Source organism: Pleurodeles waltl, chromosome 5, assembly GCF_031143425.1.
Source record: "Pleurodeles waltl isolate 20211129_DDA chromosome 5, aPleWal1.hap1.20221129, whole genome shotgun sequence".
NCBI lineage: Eukaryota > Metazoa > Chordata > Amphibia > Caudata > Salamandridae > Pleurodeles > Pleurodeles waltl.
The window spans coordinates 1,765,437,626-1,765,463,254 of NC_090444.1; the positions used below are offsets into that span (position 1 = coordinate 1,765,437,626).

At 45.7% G+C, this 25,629-nt stretch overlaps 1 protein-coding gene across 1 annotated transcript in view; it reads left to right on the forward strand.

The window, feature by feature from the left end:
• SDE2 (SDE2 telomere maintenance homolog) overlaps positions 1-25,629 on the forward strand; it is a 153,304-nt gene that overhangs the window by 84,018 nt on the left and 43,657 nt on the right. Inside the window, exon 5 of the mRNA XM_069236176.1 lies at positions 24,695-24,803. Coding sequence (XP_069092277.1) covers positions 24,695-24,803 — 109 coding nt within the window. The remainder of the gene's footprint in view (positions 1-24,694; positions 24,804-25,629) is intronic.

The window sequence follows — 25,629 nt, forward strand, 5'->3', positions numbered from 1 at the left end:
GAGTTTTCTCAGTGACAGATGGGTTCTGCTGTGAAGGAATTTGCCAGTTTGACGAGGAGTAGGAGCAGCAGTCAGTAGCCTGAATGCAGAGAGCCAGCTGCCATGTGAGGCTTGTGAAGCATCCGCTTGGAGCACAAGGAAACTGCAGACAGCTACTCAAGATAAGGAAGCTTGCAACACATCAACAGAGACAGAGGTAGAAGGGGAAGCTTAATCCCAGGCCTTGAAGGTGAAATCACTTTACCCAGTGCTGTGGGAGCCTGTGTGATACTTTCAGTTACAATTTGTAGCTGGTGAAGAGTGTCCTGTGGTACAGGTCCAACCTTTCTCTTTGTGACATCTTGGGGTACCAGCACTTAGGCCAGCTACTGCACTTCTCCAGCTAGCCAGTGGCTATTGGACTAGTGGGACTTCTGTAAACTGTGACAAGACATCCGGCACCTGTGAGCAGGTCCCTGACGCCACTAGAGAGGTGTCCTTGCTAAGGACAGGAGGGTTCTGTTCTTTGGATCATGGGGTCTAGGGCTGAACTGCAACATTTGATTTCACATCATATGTTGAAACTACATCATTGCAATACTAGGATTGGTATCATGGCTCTAATAAATGAGAGCAACCCTATGCAAGATGGTCTGTAATATGCAGTGCTAATTGTGTGTCTACACGTTAACTGGGTTTTTATAGTGTTTAGCGTGAAGGCGCTATAATACTGTTCGGTGGCAGAACTGTGGCCCAGAGGGATGTAGAAACATCTGTTTTTCACTGTTTATCCTAGTTTTATGCATAGTATATTTCTCTTGTGTGTATTAAAGTATTTTTCTTTTTAAAAAGTAAAGCGCTGACTGGATATTGATCTTATTAGCCGGCAGTAGGGTGTGCAATGTATTCTGAATGTCTAAATCCAACTCACCACCTTGGGTAAGCCTTGGACTGCTCTGCCTCGCTACCCTGAGAGTCAAGTGCTGGATAGGAGTACTTGATTATCCAGTTTTAGGTCCACTAATACTGAGGCCCCAGGTCACCAGTGGGGAACGTGCCAGTTGATGCGATTATAGCGTAGTAACCCCTGAGTGCCCTGGTGCCCAGGAAACCATGTGTAGCACCGACAAAACGAATATCACTGTTTCTATGAATGTCCTGTCTTAAAGAAATTTTTTGTTTTTCTCTGTCATATGGCAGAACCTAGCTGCTCATGTTGTGATTTGCATACCTATGTTTTTAATGGATAAAGAATTGCAATTTTTCTAGGGGATGCGGTCTGTATGTAACATTGCCAAGCTTATGTGCATTAGTCAACTATAGCAAACTTTGTTTTGTATAGATTGCTCTAGAAATGGGGAGAAGGGTTGGTATATTTTTCATTATCTGTTGCTAGTTCCCTCAATGGAGCGAAATATGTTTGATGGCATGTGTAGCTGCAGATACACATGCCATGCATATCCCTTCCGAAATCTAGTGTTCCGCTCGGAGTGTTACAAGTTGTTTTTCTTCAAAGAAGTCTTTTCAGAGTCACAGGATCGAGTGAATCCTCCTCCCAGTTCCATTGTGCATGGGCATCGACTCCATTGTTAGATTGTTTTCTTTCCGGCGTCGGGTTCGGACATGTTTACTCTTGCTCCGCGATTTCGATAACCTTAGAAAACCTTCTTTTTCGGCGGTATTGTTTCGATCGCGTTTCCATCTAGCATCGAACCGGTAGTACAGTCGGAACCTTCTTTTTTGCCATTCGGGGCGCGTGTGCCCAACTCGGGCCTTTTCGGGCCTACTGCGTGGAAAGCCTGATGGATCGGACTCTATTCCGATTCTGCCCTCAGTGCCACGCGAAGTACCCCTATACAGACCAGCACTTGGTTTGTAATTTGTGCCTTTATCCAGACCATTGGGAGGAAAATTGTGAGGCCTGTCAATCATTTCATTCAAAGGAGACTCTCTAAGATCGCCGAGCTAGAAGAGTCGAAATGGTGTCGAAAAGCAGTGAACATCTCGATGTCATTGAAGAAGAGCAGGCGCAGACAACAGTCTCCATCCGAGACACAGACTCCGAACAAGAATCGGAGGATGATAGACCCATCACAGCTGGACAGTATATGAGTGCGTCTGCCCTTACACCCATGCACAAAAGACATTTAAAGGCCTTGGGTACACCACTGCCAGAAGGCCATGGTTTGGCTTGAAAAAAGACTGTCATTGACTGTCCTTCGGGGTCGGCGCCGAAAAAGGCCACTCCTCCGTCTACTTTGGAGTCGAGTAAATCTGTCAAAGGCTCCATTTCGGACTCCAGTAAAAAAAAAAAAAAAAAAGCCCATTCTTCGGAGTCCAATTCAGCAGTGGGCTTCGGAGCCGAGACCTTCCACTACCTTTTCAGGACCAAGAAAAAAAAAATTTCGGAGCCGAACAAATCCTCATATACAGAGGAACAAGGACTTTCAAAAAAATTGAGAGAAACCCACAAAACCTCTGAGGAAGAGCCTGACATTGAGCCCATTTTACAAATCATGGATGAGAGAATCTAGAATACACATCCACAAAGAGGCAGGAAGAATTGTCACTGCACCACCTTTAAAAACAAAAAGCTGGCTTTCCAAGAGGAACTGGACTCTGTACAGCCACCAGCAAAGGTGCAAAAACAAAAGGAGAAGCCAATACCTCTTCATACCTCTCCTCCTCATTCTCCGCAATTATCTGTCTCACCTCACACCAGCCCACCACCAATTCCTTCTCTAACACATTCATTATATTCACAGGGAGATGTGGCAGACCCATGGGATCTTTATGACCCTGATCCCATCCCAGATAATGACCTAGATACTTAGTCATCAAAACCTTCTCCACCAGAAGATACCACTGCATACAACCAGGTCATATCTAGGGCAGCAGCTTATCATGGGGTAACCATGCATTCAGAACCATTGGAAGAAGATTTCTTATTTAATACACTATCGTCTAGACATTCTAAGTACCAGTGTCTCCCAATGTTACCAGGCATGGTAAAACACGCAGACCAAATTTTTAGCAAGCCTGTAAAATCTAGGGTTCTCACACCTAAAATCAATAAAAAGTATAAGCCTGCACCCTCTGACCCAGATTACATTACTCACCCGGTCCCTCCAAATTCAGTGGTAGTCAGTGCAGCAGGAAAGAGGACAAATAACCAGTCTTCAGGAGATGCACCTCCTCCTGATAAGGAGAGCAGAACATTTGTTGCAGCAGGAAAAAGAGTTGCTACACAGGCAGCTAATCAGTGGAGAATTGCAAATTTCATGCCCTTAGGGGGCGACTTCTCCCTTCTTGGTCCAACTTTGACACTCCGTTTCGGTTCTGTCCTTGGTGTCACGCCAAATTTCCCTATACCGACCATCGTTTGGTGTGTAATCTCTGCCTGTCTCCAGAACACAGCGAAGAGACCTGCGACGCCTGTAGATCGTTTTGATCAAAGAAGGCTTTCCAGGACCAAAGAGTGCGTCGATTGGAAATGGTGCCCAGGTCAACAGAAGACACACCAGACAACTACATCTGTTTCGGCATTGAGCTAAAAATCGGACATTTCAACCTGGGAGCTGAAAAAATTAACACCACTTTAGGAGCCGACATTTTCAGTCCGAGTAGAGCATTCTGTGTCGAAACCTTCGGAATCGAAAACTGCCAGCAGTAAACATTCTGCAGTTACTGAGGAGTCATCTGCAATACAACCTATATTAGAGGTTATGGATGTTAAGCAGCGCAAACTTTACATAAAGAAGGAAACTGGAAGGATCATAGCCTCTCCTCCTGTAAGAACTAAAACAGTGGTTCCCAACCTGTGGTCCGGCGACCCCTGGGGGTCCGCGAAGCCTCCTCAACGGGTCCACGACTGCTTAGAAAATTATAAAATATTAACAGATTAGGACCCCAGCATGTCAGTAATGACTTTGGGGGGGGGGCCTGGACTCCAATAGTGAGTCATTGAGGGTCCCCGGGCTCCAGTAATCATAAAGCGGGGGTCCACAGAAGTCAAAAAGTTGGGAACCACTGAACTAAAAGAAAACTTGCATTTCAGGAGACTTTGGACGCTGGGCCTCCACTAAGAAATTCTCTAAAGAGAAGGAGAAAGAAAAAGCTACACAACCTCAGCCTTCCCCGCCACATTCTGCTTTCCTTCCTTCTACCCCACCACCACCGCCCACACTTTACACAGTTCTCTCCACAGACATCATCCGCATCACCTCATAGGGATGACTCAAGTGATGTTCAAGAAGATGTAGACCCATGGGATCTATATGATCATGAAACCATTCTCCCTAATGACCCAGATTTATACCCAGCGAGGCCATCTCCCCTGAAGATACCACTGTTTACAATCAAGTGATAGCTAGGGCAGAGACGTATCACAGCGTACAAATGCATACAGATCCCACTGAAGAAGACTTTCTGTTTAGTATCTACACACAAGCAGTTCCAATGTCTCCCTATGCTTCGAGGCATGCTTAGACATGCTGCAGACATTTTTAAGGAACCTGACAAGGCAAGGATCATTACACCCAGGGCTGATAAAAAGTACAAACCTGCACCCTCTGATCCAGTTTTTATTAGAACACAATTACCACCTGACTCTATAGTTGTAAGTGCGACAAGAAAATGTGCCAATAGTCAGTCTACAGGAGATGCTCCTCGTCCAGACAAGGAAAGTAAAAAATTAGGTGCAGCAGGTAAGAGTGGCTACTCAGGCTGCGAACCACTGTAGGATTGCAAATTCCCAGGCACTCTTGACGAGGTATGATAGGGCCCACTGGGATGAGATGGGAGAGATGTTGCAGTATCTTCCACCGGAACATCAGAAAAGAGGGCATCAAATAGTAGCAGACGGACAGGCTATCTCTAAAAACGCAATTAGATGCACTACTGATGCAGCTGATACAGCAGCAAGGGGGGGGGGGGGTCAACCCCAGCATGGTAATCAGGAGCCATGCATGGTTAAGATGTTCAGGTTTTAAACCAGAGTTACGACAAGCTGTATTAAACATGCCCTTTGATAAGGAGCATATATTTGGACCAGAAGTGGATACCACCATATAGAAGCTTAAGAAAGACTCAAAACAGCTAAGGTTATGGGTGCACTATATACCACACCCACTAGAGGCACTTTTGTAGGCCTCAGTTTAGAGGTGGTTCAAACAACCATAGATCCATCCAGCTTGCAACAGAACTTCACACTTCTATGACAGAGGTTCATTCAGAGGTTCTTACAGAGGATCTAATAATAGAGGAAGAGGTAAAATATCTGCTTCCAGAGGTTCTTCCACCTCAACAAAACAGTGACTTCTTACAAATCCCCACAGTGCATACATCTCCTGTGGGAGGAAGACTGGTAAACTTGTATCCAAAATGGTACAACATAACCACAGATCAGTGGAGTCTATCAATTATCCAATATGGTTATTGTCTAGAACCCATGTCCACTCCACCAAACATTCCTCCTTGTTCCCACAAACTTTCTCAAGACCATTTCATTCTGTTGAAGGAGGAAGTACCTTCTTCTCAAAGGGGCTGTAGAACCGGTACCTACATCCCAAGGGTCAGGAGTATATTCACTTTACTTCCTAAAACCCAAAAAGGATGGTTCATTTAGACCAATTTTAGATCTCAGACCTCTTAATCTATATATACTCTCGGAGCATTTCTATATGGTCACTCTGCAAGATGTTATTCCCCTATTAGAGCAAGAGGATTACATGACCGCATTGGATCTCAAAGATGCTTATTTCCACATTCCCATGCATCCAGCACATCGCAAATATCTAAGATTTGTCATTGCAGCAAAGAACTACCAATTCAAGGCACTACAATTCGGGGTAACAACAGCTCCAACAGTATTTACAAAATGCTTGGCAGTAGTAGCAGCATTTCTAAGAAGACAACACATACATATTTTCCCATAACTAGATGACTGGCTCAGAAAAGCCAATACAATTCAAAGTGCCAGGAACACACTCAGTACACTATCAATCTTCTACACAATTTGGTGTTCACAATAAATTACCTCATATCTTATCCTCAACCATCACAAATACAGCCTTATCTGGGGGCAAATCTGAACACTCAGTCAGCATTAGCATATCCAAACCCAATAAGGATTCAAGCTTTTCAAACTCTTATCTCTCAATTACAGGAGAATCATACTTACACAGTGAAGCTACTGATGCAACTCTTGGGAAGGATGGCTTCTTGGATAGCCATAGTTCCCCATACAAGGCTACACATGCGTCCACTGCAACAGTGCCTTTTTCAACAGTGGTCTCAGTCACAGGGTCATCTTCAAGATCTAGTGTTGCTGGACTGTCAGACTCACTGCTCTCTGTAGTGGTGGAACCCCATCGACCTTTCAAAAGGGCGGCCCTTTCAGGACCCTGTGCCTCAGATCACCCTAACAATAGATGCATTACAGACAGGTTGAGGGGGGCTCACCTTAACAATCTCACCATACAGGGAAAATGGAATCACATTCAAAAGACTTATCACATCAGTTATTTTGAACTGCTTACAGTCCTTTTGGCACTCAAAGGATTCTTTACACGAATCTCACACAAGATTGTATTGGTCCGTACAGACAATATGACAATGTATTCTCTGCAAAAACAGGGGGTTGTGGGGGTGGAGGGGATCTCATCTCGATTTTGAATCACCCACTTCCAAATTGTCTGAGCTAGAAGGGACAATCACATTCAATTACTGGCAGAATAACTCCCAGGAATGGATAGTCAGTTAGCGGACCTATTAAGCAGGATGCAGCAACAAGTCCACAAATGGGAAATTCACACACAAGTACTTCACCAATACTTTCAATTATGGGGAACACCAGAAATGGATCTCTAGGCCATTGCAGAAAACTCAAAATGCCAAACTCCGTGTCCAGATACTCACACCCTCAGTCCAAGGGCAATGCTCTGTGGATGAATTGGTCAGGGATATTTGCTTATGCTTTTCCGCCTCTCCCACTCATACCATTTCTAAAATGAAAATTGAACCAAACCTCACTCACCATAGTTCTTGTAGCCCCAAGGTAGAAAAGTACCCTCTTTCTTGGCATGGTTACGCCCATTTTCTGCCTGTTGTCAGTATGTTTAACTGTCTGCTGGGTTCCTGGTAACCAGGATCCCAGTAGTTTTGCTCTCTCATCTAAATTGTACCCTTTTCTTCCCACAATTGGCATACTGGTCCCCCCATGTAAGTCTCTAGTATATGGTACCTAGGTACCCAGGGCATTGGGGTTCCAGGGGATCCCTATTGGCTGCAGCAGTTATTCTGCCACCCATAGGGAGCCCATGCAAAGGGTTCTACACGCCTGCCATTGCATCCTGCTTGAAACAGGTGCATTCACCCGTTTTCACTACAGGTCACTACACCAGGTCACTCTAATGTCACCCCTGTGGTAGGCCCTCTCAGTCCAGAGGGCAGGCTGCAGGTACCTGTGTGGGACTGCACCCCTGCACTAGCAGAGGTGCCCCCACAAACTCCAGATCCATTTTCCTGGACTTTGTGAGTGCGGGGATGCCATTTTACGTGTGTACTGTACATAGGTCACTACCTATGTCCAGCTACATCATGGTAACTCCGAACCTGGGCATGTTTCCATTTCTGATGGATACAACTACCTGAGGATTCCTCATCTTATGAATTCTGCCAATGCGCCAGCATTCGATGGAAAATTTCTTCCCAGCTCTTCACGTTGACGAGACCATCACAATTGCACGGCTCCGCACGCAACTCCGTCTGACGTCATCGTGGCAATAAGAGGTCCTCTCTGGCGTGCTGACGTCAGTTCCCTTTTTTCCGTGCCTTTGACGCTAACTGTTTTCTCTTAGCTCTTGATGAGAAGCTACTGTTTCAAAGGTGTCTTATTATTCCTGTTACAATGTCTCCTCCTAAGAAGTCCGGGTTTAAACTATGTCGTCAGTGTGGGGGTTGTATGTCTGTCACGGACCCTCATGATGACTGTTTATGGTGCCTTAGCTCTGACCACGACGTAGAAGTGTGTGTCCTTCCAAAGGATGAATCCAAAGGTGCTGAAAGAAAGAGAAGCTAAGCTCGTTTTAGCTAAAGCGAAGAAAGGACACATGTCACGAAGGTTCAAGACAAGGGACTCGTCTTCCCATAATTCGTTGAGGTCACACAAGAAGCGGGGCCGCCACGACTCTCGAAGTCGTTCTTCTAGAGATTGGTCTTGATCTCGGTCTCCATCTAGATGACGTACGGTGTGGGAGGTTAGTCTACTATAACTCCAAAGCCTCAAAGTCCTCAGGCTTCTCCGGCGCCCTTCACTCATCGAGGTGGTCGAGTCCCCGGTGAGTAATCCAGCTCACTTTTCGCCTGGGGTTCAGGAGTCGGTGGCTCAGGTTCCGGATCCGACCGAAGCGCCACATAAAGATCAAAGGTTTCCTTCCTTCCTGACTCTGGGAGCGGATCCAGTTGCTTTTCTGAATGCCATGTTCAGTATCTTTAATAAGGCTATGGCCCCTGCTGGTGCACCGGCTGGTCCCACGGGTCCAATGGCGTTCTCCTTGGGCTCTCCGGCTCCATACAAGTCGGCTCAGTTTGTGCATTTCTATCAGGCTCAGGGTGACGGTGCCGCAACGATGACATCGCCTCATCTCAGGTAGCTAATATATCCACCAGAAAAAGCGTTACCAAAGGTAGGTAACTTGTTTTTTGGAATCATACCCCAATACTCTTGCAAATATTGGAAGTATGATTCCATGCACTCTGGGGGCTCCTTAGAGGACCTCCAGTATTGCTACCACCAGTCTTACAGGGTTTTCTGGGCAGCCCAGCTGCTGCCACCCCTCAGACAGGTTTCTGCCCTCCTGCTGCTTGATCTGATCAAGCCCAAAAAGGCAGAACAAAAGATTTCCTTTGGTAGAGGGAGGTAACACCCTCTCCCTTTGGAAATAGGTGTGAATAACTTGGGAGGGGTAGCCTCCCCAAACCACTGGTTTACTTTGAAGGGCATATTTGGTGCCCTTCATGCATAAACCAATCCACACCGGTTCAGGGACCCCCAGTCCCTGCTCTGGTATGAAACTGGACAATGGAAAGGGGAGCGACCACTCCCCTGTCCATCACCACCCCAGGAGTGGTGCCCAGAACTCCTCCGAAGAGTCACTGGGTTCTGCCATCTTGTTTCCAAGGTTTGCAGGAAACTCTGGGAGCATATGAGTGGCCAGGCAGGTAACGTCAGCCCCCTCCTGATAGGTGCTTACCTGTAGGTGACCAATCCCCCTTTCAGGGCTCCTTAGGGTATCTCTCAGAGTTATCAGATTTGGTTTGCTCGATTCCAGCAGGACTCCTCTGCAACCTCTGCTTTGACTTTTGGCCTCCGGGACTGCAACTGGAACCTCCAGGTCCCGACAAGCTGCTTTCAAGAAGAAAGGACTCTTCAGCAACATTGATTCCAGAGCTCCTGCCAGCTTTGCAACATTTCCCTCGCCGTGCTGCCTCAGAAGACTGCAACTCTTCAGCCTGCACAAGAAGAAGGAGGAATTTCCATTGGAGTGAATGAGTCACTTCTCTGCAACCGCAGGCACCTACAACAAGCGACGACCGGCTGTGTGGATCCCCTCTCCTGCTGAGCTGCGTGGATTCTGCATCACAGGTGGTGGTCCGGAGTAGTCCTCTTCGTCCTCTCTGGCAGCTGTCCAATTTTGGTGGCGGTAAGCCTTTGCCTTCCAACGCAGGACAGCACCACTGTGCACTGTCTCTTGCAGCTGCCAAGGCTTGTTTGCATCTCCTCCAAGGGATCTTCAGGCAACGTGTAGCCCCAGCACTCCATCCTGCAAAGTACAGCCTCCTGCGTAGATCTCCTGCGGCGTGGGATCCCCTTTTGTAGTGCTGCTTGGGCTTCTTCTGCGACTCCTGTGTCCCCGTCCTGTGGGTGCATTCTCTGTTCCTGTAGACTCTCTGCGACACTGAGGTTCCCCTGTGATTTCCCCCTCCTGGTTTGAGTTCTACTGGGCCTTACTAGTCCCCAGCAACACCTCTTTTCCACTAACAGCGAGTTTGCCTTTGCCAAGGCTTGTTGGAGGAATTCCTGCACGGACACCCGGTTGCAATCTTCCTTCCAGCGTGGGGCTTCATCTGCATCCATCAGGAACTCCCCTCCGGCTCCAGGGCTGCAGTGCTGACCTCTTCTTCATCACCGTCGACCAAGTCTTACATCCATAGCTGGGTGGGTAGTAGCCTCTACTCCTCCTGGACTCCACTGTGACTTGGTCCCCTCTCTTCACAGGTCTTCTGTCTTCAGGAATCCACTGCTGGTTTTATTGCAGTCTTTTCTGGGTGTCTTCTTTTTCTTCCTTTCATCCTTTTGGGTGGTTTGAGGAAATCCAGTGTTTTACTCCTGCATTCCGGGTCGCTGGCGGTACTGTGTTACTTACCTTTTTGGTTTTCTGATTACCCCCAGCTCCCCTCTACACATTTTACTTACTTAGGTGGGGGTACCTTGTTTGCATTACATTTTTGTTAGTATATGGTTTGTGCTTCCCTCTAGGGTCAGCATTGGTTATTGCTGTTTGCACTGTTTTCCATTCTATCCTTTTCTATGCCTGTTTCTGATTACTAGTGTATATATTTAGTGTATTACTTATCTTGTAAGGGTGGGTCACCTTTTCTAGTATTTTGTGGAGATTTGTGCCAAAAATAAATGACCTTTTAGCTTTGTACAACTGTGTTTTCTTTCATGTGTGTAAGTGCTGTGTGAGTACAGTGGTATTTCATGAGCTTTGCATATCTCCTAGATAAGGCTTGGCTGCTCATCCACAGCTACCTGTAGAGAGCCTGGTTTCTAGACACTGCATGCACTTCACTAAGAGGGGATACCTGGTATAAGTACCATAGGTACCCACCACACACCAGGCCAGCTTCCTACACCCCACATGGGCATGTCGGCCTTGGTACACAACACTATTGGATCTGTCTGTGGGTCCACATCACAAACTTCCAAACAGACCAGATGTTTTGAATCAAAAGAGAAGTCAAATCAGACATCCAAACCCCAAAGCACTCAATCTTACGATATGGCTCCTGAAGTCATAGAGTTTGGCTGCTTACAACTTCCTTCTGAATGTGTGAACATTCTTAAAGAAGCACGCAGACCTACAGCTAGACAGTGTTATGCTGCTAAACAGAAACGTTTTGTATATTATTGTCAACCTAAAAATATTGATCCAATTAAACCCTCAGTACAAGACATTATCTGTTATTTACTACATTTGCAAAAGGCAAATCTAGCATACTCTTCTTTTAGATTTAATTTAGCAGTCCTAGCTGCTTACCTCCAAAACAGACATGTCTCTTTATTATGAATTCCTGTGATTAAGGCATTTATGGAAGGCCTTAAGAGTTATTTCACCCAGAGTTCCTCCAGCTCCTCTGTGGAACTTTAACATTGTACAAACCAGACTTAAGGGTCCACCATTTGAACCCATGCACTCCTGTGCTTTACAATTCCTTTCTTTGGAAGCTTGCTTTTTTAGTAGCTATAACTTCTTTAAGAAGAGTTAGTGAAATAGAAGCGTTCACTTTGGAGGAACCCTTCTTCCAAATATAAAGACAAAATAGTACTTGGGACAAATCCAAAATTCCTACCCAAGGTAGTTTCGCCATTTCACATTAATTAATCAGTGGAGTTACCAGTCTTCTTCCCACAACCAGACTCAGTCGCTGAAAGAGCTCTCTATACACTGGATGTTAAAAGGGCTCTCATGTATTACGTATTATGTATTATTAACTCAAAACAACTATTCGTAGCCTTTTCAATGCCTCAAGGGTGATCCAGTTTCAAAGAATAGATAAGCTAGATGGATAGTCAAGTGTATCCCAACTTGTTCTCTTAAAGCTAAAAGACAACTACCAGTACCTCCTAGAACGCACTCTACCAGGAAAAAAGGTGCCTCTATGGCCTTTTCAGAAAAACATTCCAATAGCAGATATTTGTAAAGCTGCTACTTGGTCTACACCACATACATTTACTGAACGCTACTATGTAGATGTTTTAGCCCATCAGCAGGGAAATGTTGGCCATGCAGTTCTTAGGACATTATTTCAAGCTACTCCTACAGGCTAACCGCTGCTTATTTGGGAGGGAACTGCTTTACAGTCTATGCAAAGCATGTGAATCTACAGCTACACATGCCATCGAACAGAAAATTTTACTTACCCAGTAGATATCCGTTCGTGTCATGTAGTGCTGTAGAGTCACATGGGCCCTCCCGCCTCTCCAGAAGCCTGTGTTCCTTGTACTACAACATATTGTAATATATATACACTCTTTACTTCTGCCTGCTGGAAATCAGTCTAACAAAGGACTCCATGCCCATGCACACTATCACCGAGAGGAGGAGTCACTCGATCCCATGACTCAAAAACATTCTTCGAAGAAAAACAAGTTGTACCACTCCGAACCCAACACTAGATAGCGAGCTTATGCACAGCATGTGAATCTACAGCACTACATGCCACAAACAGATGTCTCGTGGTAAGTAACATTTTCCTTCTTCGTTCTTCGTATCTTTCATAGATTTATCTATGGACCTCCCTCTTACTTCCTGTTTGGATGCTCACCATATTTTTCCCATTTAAACCTTACACCCTTATGTAATGAAATCTGAGCTATGTAGCCTCCAGGGAGTGACAAGGTCATAGTACATTCACCTCCTTGGCTTCACAGTTGATGGATTTATTCATGCCCGTAGGTGTCTTGGGCGGAGTCTGAAGCCCACCGAAGTACAAGCTAGATGAATATATTTGGAAAGCCGAGCAACATATAATTGCCCATTACACAAAGGCCAATAAGCAGAGCATTCCAGAGAATGACCGTCTGGTAGGAAAGGATGTGACCACTTTGACATGACTTCCTAATCTTAGGAATGCTCTGTGGGTAAGCATAAGCAGAACGCAAAAGATATATATGTTAGTTGTATGTGTAGTTGTAGGTACACATGCTGTGCATACTCCTGCCATCTAGTGTTGGACTCAGGGGTGTAAAAGTTGTTTTTCTTGAACAAAGTCTTTGAGTCATGAGGTATTGTGACTCCATCTGGTAATGCGCATAGGCATCTGCTCTATTGTTAGATTACTTTTTCTCTGCTGTCTGGTTCAGGCTTCTCCCTTCGAGTTCCAGTTCCGACACCCTGTGGTGTTCTCGCTGAGCCCACTCGAATCTGTTCCTTGACAGAAGAGATTACAATATTAATTCCAGTTTGATCAATCTCGTACCCCCTTCAACTCTGTTCCACGTCCTGCTCGGGCCTCTATCCCCTCCTTGACACACTAAGATGTCCCAGCTCCTCGACATCACTCACACTCCAAGGACGTTAGAGCTTCCAGGCCAGTCATTAGGGGTTTGGTCCACCACTTCTGCAAATCCATGGTAAGCACGAGTAGAGGGATCGAACCAGACGCCTGCTCACACTTTAGTGCCGAAGTCCTCCCCCAAGCCTCGCACCTTCCTCCTTGACCACTACATTCGCTTTGGCTTCATAGACCTCCTTGAGACCCGTCTTGGATTCAAACCCCAGCTTGGTGCCGCAAGGGTATTGAAAATCTTCGGCTCCAAAAAGACCAGCGTCCTTGCCTGCCTCCTCCACTTCTCCCGAGGATTTTGACCAGCCGATCCTTCAGCATGAGGAGCTTGAAGCCAGGCAGCAGCATATTCACATCCAGCATGGCACCGATCGGATCCTAGCCAAGCCTTCAGACAAACTTAAGGACCCTGTTCCTCCAAAGAGGAACTTGACTTTTGAACAGTCCTTAAACCAGCCTTCAGAGCCAACGCCCAAGAAGCATTGCCACAATAGGCGCACTTCTCTACCTCCTCCATTGCTTTCACATCCACTTCCTGTACCACTCCCCACTAGGTCCACCTCTCCACTACTGCCTGTGGACCCCATGCCACATTTACCTATGGGTTCTCATCCTTTTGGTGGTGAGCGGAGACCAAGATCTCCCTGTGTTCCTTATGACTCATCATATGACTCACCTTCATGATGACCACTGGGATGACTATGGCATGGAGCCCCCAGCTGACACTGATCTTGACCTCTGTCTGACTAAGCCTTCCTCCCTAGACTACATCACCTTATACCATGAGGTTCTCCACTGTGCAGCCACATTTCACAGGGTGGAGAAGCATAAGCAGCCTGAGAAGGAAGACTTTCTTTTGGAGGCCCTCTCATTCACGTATAGGTCGATGCAGTATTTGCCTATGTTTAAAAACATGTTTAGGCCCGCTCTTGACATATTAAGGAACCAGTGAAGTAGTGAGTTATCACGCTGAGGGTGGATAAGAAATATATAGCATCCTCCCGTTTACCCGCCTTGCATCATGGGCCAACTACTACCCAACTCACTGGTTGTACTTGCAGCACAAAACCGTACTAATTCACAGGCCACAGGAGATGCTCCATTTCTTGACTGAGAAATCAAAAACATTGATGCGATGGGCAAACCTGTCACCGCCCAGTCTGCCACACATTGGCCAATCACCAATTCATTGGGTCTGCGCTCTCGGTACAGCTGGGCTCTCTGGGATGAAATAGGACATTACCCAGCACCTCCCAGACCAATATAAGAAAATGAATTAGGAGTCGGTGGTGGAAGGGAAAATCATTTCCAACATCAGGTGTGCTTTGGATGCAGCAGACACTGCTGCTTGGAGTGTCAATATTGGTGTCCTCCTTCGTAGGCACACCTGGCTGCCCATTTCTGGTTTCAAACTGGAGGTGCAACAACATCTCAACTTGCCTTTGGATGATGAACACCTCTTTGGAAAGCAAGTTGATGCGATGTTAGAGAAAATTAAGAATGAGACAGACAGCCAACTAACATGGATGTCTTGCAACCACCATCTACCACAGCTCCTTTCGCCACAAATGAGGGACAGAGCAACTCGTCGTGTGGGGGCAAGCACATTGGTGGAGCAACACTGGGATAGGGGTGTTTTGAAGGGAGGCAGGGCAGTACATTATGAAGAGAACTAGAGGGGATGGGTAGGGGTGTTTTGCTTGGGAAAGAAGAGTGCGAAGAGAAAGCAACCCACCGCACAAAGGGAGAGAAAGCACACGAGAGAAAGAAATGGAGCACACACAAGTTGGGGTTTGTGATGGGAAGAAGCAGGCATGGGAGAGCTGGAAAACACATGCACTCTCATGGAGCACGTAACCAAAAATAATTAAAAGGTAGTTCCTTTAAAGTGAGAAGTGGAAGGACACCAGTCCTAAAAGAATGGTAAAGAGGTTATGCTTCAGGAGAGGAACAAACACAAGATGGGACAGTGAAGCCATTGAATAGGAAGCTAGCAAATAAGAGTGATATTAAAGCCAACTAGTGTTAAGTAGTGGGCAGGTTCTTAGCCCCTTTAAGTTTTGGTAAGCTGACAATATGTAGTTTGCAACCAGACAGCTTGTGCTGTGTTTTAGGCTCGATCTAAAGTTTTCCCTGAAAGAGAGTAGTGGAAGGACCCAAGTCAGCCAGTCAAGAGGGTAACGATCCTATGTTCCAGAGTTGAGACAAACGCAAGCTAAACAGCCAAAGCCATCAGATAAGCAAGCACATGAAAGTGACAATCTATGGTAAACAATGGGTGAGCTCTAACCCCTTGTATGATTATAAGCCCACAATTGGTCTTTTGCAACCAAGCAGTCTGCACTGTCCGGTGGCTCAACTGAAAAATTAGCATTGCAACTTGACATTTGGACAATTAATTACAGAATGTGTAACACTGCACTACTGTCATCCAGGTATGTTAATACTATTTACTGTTATTTAAAATACTACTGATGCTGGGGAGTGTGAAGGGTATCAAATCATAAAAACCATGGAAAGTATCCTCTGTGGGGAACCAGAGGCTGTAGGACCTCAAGGATGAGCTGACCTCCAGACAGAACCTGTTCCACACAAAAAACATCAGAGTGATTTCATTACCGGTTTATAATTTACCACATTTTGTAAATTTTCATACTTTCTGGCCTACTCCAAGACACACATGAAAGTGGGACAGGATGTCCACATACAGCACCAGGTGTTATGCTTCATCTTAGGACATCTCTAAGAACTGGGTTTGATAGAGAGTGGGCCTACGCCCTGTAATCAGGGAGGCACTTTTATAACTCTGGATCCATGAATGATACGATGGAAAATCAATGTGGTGACCCAGTCTGTCTTTTTACTTCATAGGATACCACTTGATATTAAGAACCCAGTGTTAGAAATGGGGTCTCTAGTTGGCAGAGGTATACACCCTTGTGCAAGTAGGGACCACAATCCTAGTCAGGGTAAGTCACAACACAACACAATACAAATTATCCTTTGCCCACCCTCCGGTAGCTTGGCACTGAGCAGTCAGGCTTAACTTAGAAGGCAATGTGTAAAGTATTTGCGCAAGAACTTATACAATATCACAGAGAAAACACCACAAAAATGCACTGCACATGTTTAGAAAAATAGAGAATATTTACCTGATTAAAATACTGTTGAACCAATGAAAATCCAATGTACACAAGCAAAGTTATGCATTTTTAAAAATTAAATTACTCTAAAGTGATTGTGCCCTCTCCTCTAAATGTGGTTGTGTTGGTACCCTTTGCAACCCACAGTTGGCATAGTGGTGTACCCCTGTAAGTCCCTAGTATATGGACCCTTTCACTACTGGTGACTAAACCAGGTCACTGTAAGTCACTCCTATGATCACCCTTCCAGCTCAAAGGGCAGGGTGCAGGTCCTTGCATGTGTGGGCATCCCCTGCATGAGTAGAGGTGCTCCTGTGAGCTCCAGTTCCAATCCCCTAGACTTCGTACGTGCGGGCAAGCTTTTTAGCTATGTACTAGCCATAGGTCACTACCTATGGTCCAGCTACATAATAGGAACTCTGAACCTAGGCATATTTGGTATCAAACATGTTGGAATCATACTCCAGTACTGATGCTAATATTGGTGGCATGGTTCCATGCACTCTGGGGGCTCCTTAGAGAACCCCCAGTGTTGCTCCTACCAGTCTTCCAGGGTCTGGGATCAACTCACGCTGCTGCAGCCTCCCAGACAGGGTTCTGCCCCCCTGCCACTTGATCAGCGCAAGCAGGGGAAGGATTTCCCGTGGTAGGGGGGTGCAACATCCTCTCCCTTGGAAATAGGTGTTACCAGGCTGGGGAGGGGTAGCCTCCCCACACCACGGCTTGCTTTGAAGGGCACATTTGGTGCCTGCCTTGCATAATCCAGTTTACACCAGTCCACTGACCCCCTGGTCCCTGCTCTGGCGCGAAACTGCACAAAGGACAGGGGAGTGACCCCTGTCTATCACCACCCCAGGGGTGGTGCCCAGAGCTACGTCAGGTGGCCACTTGATTCTGCCATCTTGAAATCTAGATGGGCAGAGGCTCCTGGGAGCATCTGACTGGTCAGGTTAGGCAGATGACGTCAGTGACTCTCTCTGATAGGTGGTCACCGTGCAGAGTGACCAAGCCCCTTTTGGGCTATTTAGGGACCCCCTTGCCCTCAGATTCAGCATGCAAAACTCCACCAGGACTTTGCTGCAATGACCTCTTCTGCTCCTGGCCACCGTAACCACTGCTGGACTCCACAGGAACCGAACAAGACTGCAACCCTGAGACGACCTCCTTGCAACATTGTTTCCGCGGCTCCTGTCAGCAACTTGCAACTTTTCCACAGCTGTGCATCTTCTGGGGTCGGCAAGAATTCAGCAGCACCAAAGAAGCAAGAAGGAATCACCCTTGGAGTGAACGAGGCACCTAAGGCAACAAAGTCCGGCTGCTTAGATCTCCTGTCCTCTGGGCCTGCGAAGACTCTCCAACACAGGTGGTGGTTCTGAGGGGTCCTCTTTGCCTTCTGTCCAGCTTGGGAAGACTATGAGCCCTTTCCTCTTCCTCCAGGACAGAATCCCTGTGCACCGCAACTGTTGCAGGAACCAAGGCTTGACGACTCCTGCTCTGAGGGATCTTCAGACTCCAAGTAGCCCCGGCCCCCTGCACTCTACCTTTGCAAGGACAGTCTCCTGTCTGCTGCTTGAGCTACGTGGGACTCCTCTTCAGGTATGCTGCTTCGGCCTCACTGCGACTTACTGTGCCTGCTGCCAGTGGGTTTCTTGTGGAGGCGCTGACTGATTCTGCTGGCTCTCCTGTCTTCTTAGGGTCAGCCTGGACTCCCCTCCAAGGGTCGAGTCTCCAGGACCTTTCTGCTGCTCTTCAGCACTGCAAATCTTCTTCAACTCCAATTTGCATTTGCTGGTGCTTGTTGATGGTCCTCTTGACCACTGATCTGTCTGCAATTTGGCGACCGGCGAGGGACAGCTCTTAGGGACTCCTCTGAAGCTCCTGGACTCCTCAGCTGGACTTCATCCACCACAGTCGACCCGAATCTTCACCCACAGAAGGGTGGCCATTGCCGCCTGCCCCATCTGGACACTCCTGCATGTACTGGACTCTGCCCCCTTCTTTTTCATCTGGAATCCACCATTGGGTTCCACTGGCCTGGTCCTGTTCTTGCATTATTTCAATTCCAAGTCCCCTTGTTAGCCTATGGGATGACCAGGTAACTTACCTCTGCTCTCCTGGTTGCTGGGGGTCTTCTAGATACTCACCTCTTGGGGTTCTGCACTCTCCCAGCCCTTGGCTAACCACTCCATATCCTCGGATGGGGGACCCATTCTTGCATTCCACTATTTAGTATATGGTTTGGCTCCCCCTAGGGCTCTTGCTAATTCTTGCTAATTCTACTGCTTTTATGCGAATTCCTAGTACTTAACTGTGTATTTTGTGTGTACCTGTAGAAAGGAGGGATTGCCTATAGTATTCTAGTTTAGTGTTACTATTAAAAAGTACTTTATTTTTGCAACATTGTGTGGTTCCTTTCATTTGTGATAAGTTACTGTATGACTATTGTGATATTGTAAGTGCTTCACACTCCTCCTAGGTAAGTCTTGGATGCTCACCACAGCTACCACTTGAGAGCCCTGGCTTCCTAGACGCTATCACTTACTAATGCCTGGGCCTGGTATAAGGTGCCAACACCATAGATGTCTGCCACACACCAGGCCAGCCTCCTTCATTTGATGAATGAGACAACAGACGCAGTGGTGTAGAGCACCACATATCCTGGATTAACGGGTTGCATCCACTTGAGGACAATTTTGATGAATTTTGTATTAATGCGAATGTCCAAAGGGATGTGTTTCTCTGGAGGCTGTTCGTGACTGTACAGATACTTAACAATGCACTAAGTGTTTTAGACAGATAACATTGGTCCTGAGGAGACTCTTCAGTTGAGCTTGGATCAAAACGCAGACAACCTGTTCTGTGGTAACAGAATCACATGGACAGAATTTATAAATTAATATAATCTTCCAAAACGAACTGTGTTCCAGATTGTTGATAGCCAAAGATATGTACAGTGAAATTTGTATCACTCTTAGATATTCACCTATACAAGCACTGCGTAGTCTGCACTGTTCCATTGAATAGTCTGTGCCTACATCTTATATGAAGAGCAATATCATTTCTACCAAGAAGTGGCATTGGGACTTGAGTAACGTTCATATGATTAAAGATCAGCATAAGACTAATCATTCAATTCAACTGGATACCTTGAAGTTAGACTATACATATTCCATAAATAAGTCCCACAGGCAACTGTTTTTTTTATTTTTATTTAGTATATTGAATTACCCTTGTCCCTGAGGGCATATGAGATTGTCCTTGTTTGACTTATATATTTGGTTCCAAGCAGGCCATGATCACCCCAATTTTTCTGTGCTCCATTCCAGCTGTTTCAGCACTCCTTCGGTGGTAAAGAAAGTGATGGTAGTGGTCCTGCCCATCTTCAGAGTTTTGAAAAATTAGTCTTCTCCCTACCTTGATGATTGGTTGCTGAAGGTGCACTTGCCACAGTTGTGGACCTCCCCCAGACGACAGCCAATTTTTAGGTCAAGCCTAGGCAGCGCTGTCTGCAAGATATTCTGTAATCACTTCTATGGGCTTTTACCTACACCCACTATTACCATTTGTTCTTTGTTGTGCTCTTGAGACCTGCTGGGGTTTTATTGGTGCATTGGTTCTGATTCTCCCGCCTTTCAGTGCTTGGTTTACGCCCAGGGGATTTCACTCATTGTTCTTTTTTGTTCTCCATCCCAACATGTCCACGGTTCCTCCTGGTCGGCCACCGCAACGCATGGTTACCAGATGGCTCCGCAGCTTTGCAGGTCCTGTTCTTTTTTTGTTGTCCTTACCAACATGTCCACGGTTCCTCCTGGTCGGCCATCACAACGCATAGTTACCAGATGGCTCCACAGACTTTGCAGGTCGCTTACTCTGCCAGTTTATTTAAATGGGTCAGCAGACCACATGGCTCCCGCTTGGCTGACTTAATCACACCCACATTGGAAACACTCAAAGGAAAACAGGAAGAACCCTAAACACACCTATCTATTTTGAAGATTTAGGGCCAGCTGTAGGAAAGGTTTTTACCCATTCTGTGTCTATGGGAAAAAGTGTTTGTACATATGACCCTAAGTGTACAATGTAGGTGGCAATCTTTGGCATTTGGAAAAATAATGTTTTCCATAATTTAAAAGTTTTATGTGAAGTAACCTATGCTGTGCACGTGTTGACTACAGTGAGTTGCCAGCTAGCAATCTTCAAGGGAAACTACATCTGGGTTCCAGCTGCTGGAAGGGACAAGTCATCAGGCCAAGAGTTATTATGGGGAAAGAGGAAGGGACCGTGGCAGCGAGCGGTGCAGAAACCAGTGGGAGGGATTGTTTTCGGCCAGCATGCCTCGACGCAGTCAACCATAGCGTTTTGACTCGGTCTAAGTGAAATCTGCCTTTCCTCCTCTGTGCAAACTCCTGGATTATGTATTAAAATATGCCAGTTGCCTCAAACTACATGGAGAACGTCTCAAAAGTAGCTTTTACTCTCATTGCGATCAAACACATATATTTTTTTGGCGGGCAAGTTTTTACTTTGCAGTTGCAGTGATCAGCTCTTATCGATGTTGAGACATCAAGCCTGTTAGACCATATTAGTAGGATTATTGATAATGGATAAAAATTTATTTCCTCAGCACTACAAAAGGGGATTTATTTGGTCGACTCAGTGTAAATCAGGGCGAGGCAGGGAGGACCAAAATAAACAATAGTATTGAAGTTCAGCCTTAAACCATACCACACAGATGTTAATGGCACTGATGGTGTTTTTATATTGTGCTCTTTGATGGTCATTAGACACTCCTCCAAATCTGCTCCGCTCTCTTCAGCCACTGGAAACGCAGTTAATTTACCCACTTATCTTGTCAGCTGGAGGAAAAAAAACTGTAATATTCTTCTTTAGTCCAAATCTGCAAAATAGACTATTTAATAATTGACACACCTGCGTTCCTTTCTGTAACCCACCCAAAAAAAGATTTTTTTTTCCTGTAAGTTGAGTTTTTTTTTATTATGTCCAGCCATTTATTTGATCAAGCATAAATTAGAGCTCTGTTCATTAAACATGCTTGTTATACAGCACAAGTGGGTAACACAAGTCAAAGGAAGTAGCAGCCAACAACAGTACTTAAACTTGTGTAGCCAATTAGTGGGTTTTCCACTATGACACAAACATATAATTTAAAGCTTTCTATGGCAGGCTGGAAACCGCACACTCTGCCTTGCACTGCTCTCTAACCACTTGGGATGTGCACAATAACTTTTTGTGCCCAGCCTTATTACTGATGCAGGGCCACTGGAATTATATGGCAGAGCAGACCAGAATATGAAGCAGGGTTGACTAATTTTTGTGGCAAGAAAAGTCCAGTTATGCATTTAAACGCCAGTAGCTCTAACTCAAGCAAATGCAAGACCTATTGCATTGCAAATGCTTGTTTGAGATAGCTGTGATTTGCCATCTAGATGAGTCACTCCTGGCTCTTTCACAGAGGCTCCCTTACATTGTACCCATCCTGGACATGAAAACGAGTCCAGGACATTCGGGCTGTGATCGAGAGGTTTTAGCCCTTGACCTGGGTCTCGGTGAGAGCAATTCTTTGGCTTCTCGGCCTCCTGCATCCTCATGGTGGATGACACCAGGTGCCACATGTGGACTGTGCAGTGGGACCTGAAATGTCAGTGGGCTTAGCACCAAGGAATCTCTTGGATTCCATCCAGGTGTTGGTGGAGATTGCAAAAGATCTGCATTGAAGGCTGCTGGACTGCTACTGGACCAGTGGCATATCCCTCTCTCTGCCCCATTCAGAGTGAACAGTCATGCCTGTTGCATCGTTGCTGGGTTTGGGAGGTTATCTGGGAGAGTTTGAGATCAGAGGTCTCTGGTCTTCAGTAGAAGCCCGCCTTCACATCAACCTGTTAGAGTTGTTTTAGATTTGCTTTTCACTAAAAGCCTTCCTTTCGTCCATCAATGGTGTTTGGGAACATGTTCTCATAGACACCACCACCTTATGGCACTGGAACAAGCAGGGTAGAGTGGGGTCATGGGTGCTGTTTCAGGAGGGTCTGAGGCTCTGCGCCTCTGGAACTGGCCGGTTTGTAATGGTATCACCCTGATTGCACAGCAGTAAGCAGGATCTTTAAACGCCAGGGTGGATGGGTATAGTCCGCATTGACTAGCAGATCAGAAATGGTGGCTACACTCAGAGGTGGTACAGAGCCAATGTAGAGAGTCCTAGCTCGATCTTTTAGCCACTGCAGAGAACATGCAGTTTCCATGTTGAAGTTCCTTATGCAGTTCTGACTTGGAAATGCCTTTCGGTTAGACTGGTGCTTGGGACTCCTGTGTGCCTGCCTGCTCTGGATTGGGCTAGGAGAATGTGGCACCCAAAACGTCTGGTCATGAGCATCTGTCTTCCAATTTGGCTGCATTTTCAGGAGGAACTACTGTTGCAACAGCAGGGCAGGATCCTCAGCCTGAACCTTTACAACTTGCATCTCCATTCTTGGAGATTGAGTGGTGACAGCTGACAGTTTTCGATCTCCCTTCTGAAGTGATCAATATGATTTTGACAGCAAGTCATACCTCTACTAAAACCATCTGTGCAAGACACAAGGGGAAGTTTGTTGCTTAGTGTTCTTCCCATTACGTCCAACTCTTACAGGCCCAGGTATTGGATGTTTGTCATTTCACCTTGTCCCTGGCCAAGCAAGGCCTTGATCTGGCAACAGTTAAGTTATCTATGATCCTTAACAGCTTTTCCACAATTGCCTGATCAGCCATCTCTGTTTAAATCATCTTTTGTGAAGCGTTTCCTGAAAAAACTGACCGATATGTTTCTGCCGAAACCCTTTGCGATGCCTTAGTGGGACCTCAATCTAGTTCTTGATGTGCGTCCCATTCGAGCCAATGCACAGTTGTCTTCTAAAGGTTCTCATGTTAAAAATACTCTTCCTCATTGCGGTCAAGGCTGCTTGTCGAATGAGTGAGCTGCAAGAATGTTGTATCCAGCAAGCCTCTATATCCTTATTCTGGACAAGCTAGTGATGAAGTCCAAGGCAGTGTTCCTCTCAAATGTTTTAACGCTTTTCCAAATTAGGCAGTCTATCACCCTGCCAACATTATTTGCTCCTCCGCATCCCTCCAAGGTAGAAGATAAGCTCCACTGCCTGGACCCGAAGAGAGCTCTGAGTTTCTACATCGATCGCACCAAGGAACACTGGATGGATGATCAGTTCTATGTGGGTTTCTTGAGGGCGGAGAAGAGCAGTAAAGAAACAGACCATCTTCAGATAAATTGTCCTGTATATAAAGTTCTGCAATGGACTGGCCAAGAATTAACCCCTGGAAGGCCTGCAAGAGTTATTCCACCAGAGCCAAAGCTGCTACCACTGTGCAGGCATATGGAGTGCCTTTTGTGGATATTTGGCAGGTTGCAACGTGGGCATTGGTTTACAGGTTCATAAATGGATTGTATGGATAGTTTGGTCCAGCAGGATGTGCACTTAGCCCGTTCAGCCTTGTAGGATTTTCTGATCACAATCATTCCACAGACCCACCACCTCATGAGGTACTGCTTTGGTATCTATTCTCAAGGTGAGGAAGGCTGTGGTTAGAAGTATCCATCAGAATAATAAGCTACTTACCTTCAGTAATGATCTTTCTAGTGGATACTCTAAATATAGATCCCTCACCAACCCACCCCCCCTTCCCATAGTTTGGAATGGATTCCTTTGAGTCATACTAAAAAGATTTCAATTGTAGATCATCACACTGGCACAATTTGATTAGTGAGGATTCACATCTGACATAGCGGACAGATATAAGAAAGAAACAGACGTTGATGCATGGAGGTGGCTGTTGTATTGTAACCCTGACATCACTTCGAAGCTGTGACGGATCCCATGCATAGCCACATGATACCACCTACCGGCACGTACGGGAATTGCTCATTTAAAAAAAAAAAAAACTATAGATCCAGTCTGACTCCTGGGCAGTATTCATGAGGGCAGGAATCTGCAGTTAGATAGATTAACCACCAGAAAGAGTGTAATTAACGGTAGGTAACTTGTTTATGTTCTTTGGATGATTAGTATGGGGACAAAGGTTTAGAGATTGTTTAACATGTTCTTCTCCTAATTAAGACTCATGGATCAAAAGATAGGAAGAAACTTCCTAGATTTATTATTTCAAGAACACGGTTTCACAATAGTAAGTTATGTTTTTATTTCATGAAGGCATACAAGCAAGTTCAAGCAGTATGGTGCTGCCAGAAGCAAGTGATAGCCGTAAGCGTCCAAATGTTTCAGAAATAAGAACAAAATCTGGAAAAAAGAAATGTTTTTGGTAAGCCTGCGTTTTATATGCTGGATCAAGTGCCTTTGCACATGCAATATTTTTAAGTTATATGTATTGAAGAATTTTGTGTAAGATTCGGCCAAAAGATAATTCATGCTTCCAGTTAACATTGCATCCCTTTGTTTGATCATACGTTGGGTTGTTCACTTTGGGTTGCTCAGTACTGATTCACTCCTTAACAGATGCTCATTTTTGCTCCATGGTGATAAAGTTAGCACAATGGAGTAACAATGAACATCTGAGTGAGAATCTCACACCCTTCCAGAATTCAGATCTTGGAATCTCACATTAAACTCGGTCCCTGTGGTGATGTTGCAAGATCAGCTTGCAAGATGGTCACATGCGTAACTGAAATATTGAAAGGTCTCTTGCTGTTTGTTCCGGTCCTTATTTCCTGAAAGTGGGTCAGGGTAGTTAGGCTCCAGTGTAATACTTCTGACAGATGGACATGTCTACAGATCTGCTGATGGCCACACTGGAAGGCAACACATGTGCAATTCTTTCTAGCCCCATCAAGGGATGCAATGAAACTGCTATTGAAAGTCTAAGTGAGCAAAGGTTGGCCTGATAGTTGCCTTAATGTTTGGGTATATGCACCTTCCGCTTCCTAACCTGTGATTAGGCATTGTTTTATGTTTTCCCATTATTCTCACTGTTATCCTAATTCTCTAATAGGCCAACCATTGCATTGAGTTCACTGTATTTTTTTTAATGCAGATCAGTTATTCTGATGTTTCTGTACTGCTGTCAATTGTTAGCCTAACCGTTGTATGTTCTGCTCTACGAGCACCCCTTTATTTTATTGTAAAGTCAA